The sequence below is a fragment of the Condylura cristata genome, unplaced genomic scaffold, assembly GCF_000260355.1.
Source record: "Condylura cristata isolate star-nosed mole 26May11 unplaced genomic scaffold, ConCri1.0 scaffold00024, whole genome shotgun sequence".
NCBI lineage: Eukaryota > Metazoa > Chordata > Mammalia > Eulipotyphla > Talpidae > Condylura > Condylura cristata.
Window position 1 is genome coordinate 22,888,704 of NW_004567125.1, and position 6,000 is coordinate 22,894,703.

General features: G+C 33.0%; 1 protein-coding gene across 1 annotated transcript in view; it reads left to right on the forward strand.

Moving 5' to 3' along the window:
* Positions 1-6,000, forward strand: part of TOR1AIP1 (torsin A interacting protein 1) — a 39,112-nt gene that overhangs the window by 11,437 nt on the left and 21,675 nt on the right. The window contains 1 exon segment of the mRNA XM_012728918.1: positions 2,297-2,406. Within this exon segment, the coding sequence (XP_012584372.1) occupies positions 2,297-2,406 (110 nt within the window).

The following is a 6,000-nucleotide window of genomic DNA, read 5'->3' on the forward strand; positions in this document are numbered from 1 at the left end:
ATGCACAAATAAATAAATCTTCAAAAAAAAGAAAAAAAAAGAAAAGGCTTAGAAATTCCCAGTCTAATCTCATAACAAGTAAAAATTGATGATGAAAAATGAATAGCTCTTTTTGGATCCATAAGAGAAAACAGGACTATGGACAAACCACTACTCCAAGATTGGAGAGACCAACAAATTTAAATACAGGGAAGTAATGACTTGCCAGAGTTGAGATTCATAAGTGAAAGCCTGTGTAGGAACCATTCCTAGGTAGAAAAACCTGAACTGCACTTGGTAAATTGCTGGGGGCTCAGTGTGTACAAGTTTGAGAGTTAAAATTTCCAAGAGTATCTAGTCACAAGAGAGCTCTCACTATAGCATAAGATTTACCTCCAATGCCTCCCACAGTAAATACCAGAAAGAAATTCCCTAATGACTCCTAGGGGGGAGGGTAAAAGAGCCTTTTTGAAATATGCCAGAGTACTCTTCTTCCTAACAAATCCAGCCCTTAGAAACTGACCTGGGGAGAGGGAAATACCCAACTTTAAGCCAAATTAGACATCCTGTCCCATCCTGTCCCTGGGTAAGGGATGGGTAAGAGGTAGAATCTTACTAAAAGAAGGAAACCTAATAAGACTATAGACTACTTCCCCCTGCCCCACATCTCACTACCACATTACCAAAGGTCTATTTATAGCACTTCCTTTCTACCCAATACATTGTGTGTAGTTATCTAGAAAAATTCCAAAACACAGCAAAAGAAACAAAACAATTTGGAGCAAACATCAGAACCAGACATGAGAGATGTTAAAATTGTCAGACTGCAAATTTAAAACAAGTGTCATTAATATACTGAGGACACTAATAGTTAGAGAGCATGCAAAAACAGATGACAATGCAAGCAGATAGGTGGAAATCCCAAGAATAAAAAAGAAATACTAGAAGTAAAAGGCAGTATAACAGAACTGAATGCCTTTGATAGGCTTATTAGTAAACTGGATACAGTTGATGAAAGAATTTCTAATCTAGATGCTATATCAATAGAATCATCAAAAAAATGGTGATGTGTTAAAGATGTTAGCTAATGCTACTCCTGATAATTAAATTGTATGTAAATGTAGCAAATGAACATATTGTTAACCTTAGATTTGCACAGTATTATGTTAAATCTCAACTTAAAAATCCTAAAAAACAAAAAACAAAGACTTAGAATAAGAGAATGAACTGGTCACAACTACAAAAAAATGTAACATGAATGTAATGGGAATATCAAGTGAAAAAAGAAAGGAACAGAAGAAATCTTGAAACAACTAATGATTTCCCCAAATTAATGTGAAACACCAAGCTACATATTCTGGAAGTTCAGGATACTAATATCCTGAAAGTGCAATAGTCAAAATAAATGCCAAAAAAAAGAAAATGTATCTAGTTTATAGCATTTTCAAACTACTGAAAATCAAAATAAACAAAAAACCTTCAAAGAAACCAAAAGAAAATACCTGACCAATAAAGGAATGGAGACAAAAATTACACCTAACATTTCCTCAGAAACCATGCAAACAAGGAGAGAATGGAGAAAAAGATTTTAAATGTTGAGTGAAAAACACAAACCAAAATTCTGTACTTTGCAAAATTATCCTTATAAATCAAGCTGCTAGACAGTCTTAAGAAAAAGGGAAAACTAAGACAGAGAAGCAGACATTGTTAATATCAGAAATGAAGAACACCACTACAGTCCCATGGAAATTAAAAAGCTAACATAGGAATACTGTGAACAACTCTGCCCATAAATTTGATAACCTCAGTTAAGTTGACCTATTTCTTGAAAGACAATGTACCAAAACTTCTTTAAGAGGAAGCAGACAATCTGAATAGGCTATATCTTTAAATAAATTTAATCAATAATTAAAACCCTTCCAAAACAGAAAGCACCAGACCCAAACATAAGTTTACTGGTGAAGTCTACCAGTGTTTAAGGAAAAAATTATACCAATTCTCTACAATCTCTTTCAGGGGATAGAGCAAAGAGAATACTCACTAACTAATCCCATGATGCCAGAATTATCCTGATACCAAAACCAAACAAAAACATTAAAAGAAAAAACAAAACCCTATAGTTTAAGGTGTACAGTATATTGAATCCTGAAAAGTACAAATAGGTTACACATTATTATCAAATAGACTAGTTCAACATTTTGAAATTAATATAATCCACCTCATTAATAGACAAAAAAAGTCACACGATCATATTGATGTAGAAAAATCATTTGATAGAATACAGCATCCACTCAAGCACTCAGTAAACTTGGAATAGAAAGGAACTTTCTCAGTTTGATAAAGGCTATGAAAAGACCTACACATTCTGTCATAATGATGAGAAACTGGATATTTTTGTACTAGTACGAAAGGTCAAGGATATACAAGGTCAGGATGTCTTCTTTTCAATATTGTATTGGAGCTTTTAAATGAACACAAAAAGGACATTGAGTTAAACAGATGGAAATGAAAAAATAAACTCTTTGTTCACAGATAATGTAATCATCTATATTGAAAAGCCAAAAAATGACAGAAGACTTAAACAATAATAGCAACATTATAGGATGTAAGATTAATATACAAAAAAGCCAATCATATTGCTGTCTATTAGCAATGAACAAAACCACAGAATTTACATTAGTATTATCCCAAGTGAATCCTTAGATATAAATCTAATAAAGAGATTATCCGAGATCTATGAGACAAAGTACAAAACTGATGAATGACATCATAGAACTACTAAATAAATATTCCACATTCATGGACAGAAAGAGACAATATTGTCAACATGTCAGCTCTTCCCAGTTCAATTGATAGATTCAGTGCAGTCCCTGCTAAAATCCTACAAGTTGTTCAGTGGATATTGCCAAACTAATCCTAAAGTTTGTAGGGACAATCAAAAGATTCAGAGTAGCCAACACAGTATTGAAGGGGAACAGAGTGGAAGGACTGACAATAATTATCTCAAGACTTAATATAAAGCTCTGGTAATGAAGACAGTGTGGTATTGGCAAAAGAAAAGGCAAATAGATTTAAAAAAAAAAAAGAGCCCAGAAGTAAACCCATGTATAGTCAACTTATCTTTGGCAAAGGCACAATGCAATGAAATGAAGCAATCTTTTTAGCAGATGATGTTAAACATACATTCATGAAAAGTAAATCTAGACACAGACTTTATACTCTTCACAAAAATTAGACTAAATAAATCACAAACCTAAGTGTAAAAAAAAGCTACTAGGAACTAACACTGGAAAAAATCTAGATGACCTTGGGTATGTCAGTGACTTTTTAGATACAACACAAAGGCAAAAATCAATAAAAGAGAATTGATAAGATTACTTTGTTAAAATAAAAAACTTGTTATGCAAATGACAATTTTAAGGAATGAGAAGATAAACCATAGACAGGAAGAAAAAGACAGCTAAAAAGGACTACTAGCCAAAATATACAAATAACTCTTAAAACAACCCAAAGAACTCAACAGACACCTCAGCAAAGAAAACATAAAGGTAATAAGTAATGCTCCATATCTTATGTCACTGGGGAAATTTAAAACAATGAGATGCCACTGCACAGATCCAGAAAACTGACACTAAGTGCTCTAAGCATGTGGAGCCAGCAGGAACCTTTTATTTACTTATAGGAATTCTGAGATGTGAACATTGGTACAAAGCTAGCATGACTTTCTTACAAAAGTAAGCAACTTTACCATACAGTCCGGTAACTCTGATATTTACTCAAGAGTGTTGAAAACTTAAGTCTACACAAAAGCCTGCATACATGTTTATAGGAGCTTTTCAAAATTGCCAAAATTTGGAAGCAACCAAGATAGTTCTTAGATAAATGGATAAAGAGACTGGACTATCCAGACAACAAACTATTATTCAGCATTAAAAAATGAATTATCAAAACATGAAAACAAGTTGAAAGAAGCTTGCATGCATATCAATAAATGGAAGGTGCTTGTTTAAATAGGATAAGCGACTGTATGAATCTACGTAACGTTCTGAAAATGGCAAAACAGTAAAAAGGTTGCAAGAGTTTCAGTGTGGGGAAAGGATGAACAGGTGGAACAGGGAGAATTAAGTAATGTACCATGATGATGGGTACTTGTCATTTGCCTACATACGTTTACTTGCATACATTTACCTAAACCCCAGAATGTACATCAGTGTGAACTGCAATGTAAATTGTGGTGTGTGGATAATTATAATAATACCACTCTGGTGGTAGGGGATGTTGTTAATGGGGGAAGTTATACACATTTGAAAGAAGGGGAAATATAAGAAATCTACTTTCCTCTCAGTTTGCTAACCTTAAACTGCTCTAAGGAAAAAAAGAAAGAAAACCTTAGTACAAAAGTTAATTACTGCTTGCTATTTGTGGTTATTAAGACTGATGCAATGGTAGAAGCATGGTAGACTACAAATCAGAAGATACCATGTTTTTTTTTTTAAATCACTTGTTAATCCTAATTTCTATGAGCCTTAACCTTTGAGAGCATTCTCTTGTGACATAGGACTCAGATAGTAAACATGATTTTTTAAAATATAAATATTAAGGATTGTTACGTGTTGTTTAATGAAAACTGTTCTGGGAAATGTGTCCTTAGTTAATTTCATCATGGGAATGTCATGAAGTCCTTACACAGACCTAGATGGTGTAGGTCTAACATAGGCTGCACACCTATGTTAGATGGTGTAACCTATTGGGAACACTGTCACATACATAGTCCACCACTGGCCAAAATGTTAAGTGATGTGTGACTATTTTAAGATAATAGCTAATGCATAGCCATTGACTCTTTCAAAAACATCTTTTATCTCCATGGCATATAAGTAGTTGTATAGATGAATAAACTACAAGGAAATACAACAGGTTTTTATATAAAGTTGATTTGTTCAACATCATTTCATTACAATGTTAATGAGAAAAAAAGAAAATCCCAGTCTACCTTGAACTAAACATGTTGTTTTGCTTACAGCTACAATTTCCATTGGTGATGTTAAGTGAGGACTTACTGGACTATAATAATGTATTTTTAAAAAGACATTAAAGGAAACAACACCATTTTGGAAAGTACTTTTTAGTTTAGGGGAACAGAATTAAGACAAGTTTGGTTTTCAAGGAAAAAGAAAATGAATAGTCCCCCTAAATTAAAACAGAGCACAGTATTACCAGCAGTTTTCTCAGGGAGAGTTTTTTCTATAGCAAAAATATTGGCGAATATATGTCACAGTAGTTTGTACTTGGCCACTGTTGAGTAATAGGTTAGTATTTAAAATTTTAATTAAACTGATTTGAAAAAAAATTCAAATTCACCATATAGTGTGTTTTCAGTTATCTTTCACAATACCTTTTTCCCTTTTCTAAAGAAAAGAGTGATTAAAATCAGTAGAGGAATAAGCTGAAAAGGAAATATTTCTGCTTTGCAGACCAAATCTGATTCAGGCTACTTCTCATAAGATCATTGGACAATATTTTAGCCCAGTTGTGCAATCTCTGCATGTAGGTATATCTTCCTCTATTAATTTATTTTTTAGAATAGCATCTGTAAAAATAATTCATTTACATTGCTTGATACATTTTCCTCATTTATCTTTGAGATACAGTGGTATATATAGACTTGCTGGAACTAGAAGGAAAATTGATTCCTTCCTTCTTTTTTGGACCTGCCAGTACATTCAAAACTAGCTCATCAGTTGAGGTGGGGTGGGCTTTTCAAAAGTGTAGGCAATCTGGGAAATAGAGAATTTAGGAAGCTTATCAAAACTGGAGTATTTGTCATAGATTTTAGTGTTTCCTACAAATATATCTATGGTTGGAGGAAAAAAAACCTTCTGATTCTAGTTTGTATCAGGCTTATTTCTGAAGTAACCCAGAGGAAAATAGACTTTTAATAATAATTTAACAGGAAAAAAAGACTAGTTGGTGTCTTTATGTTCACCTTTCTAAATGAGGCACTTATTTATCCCTATTAGC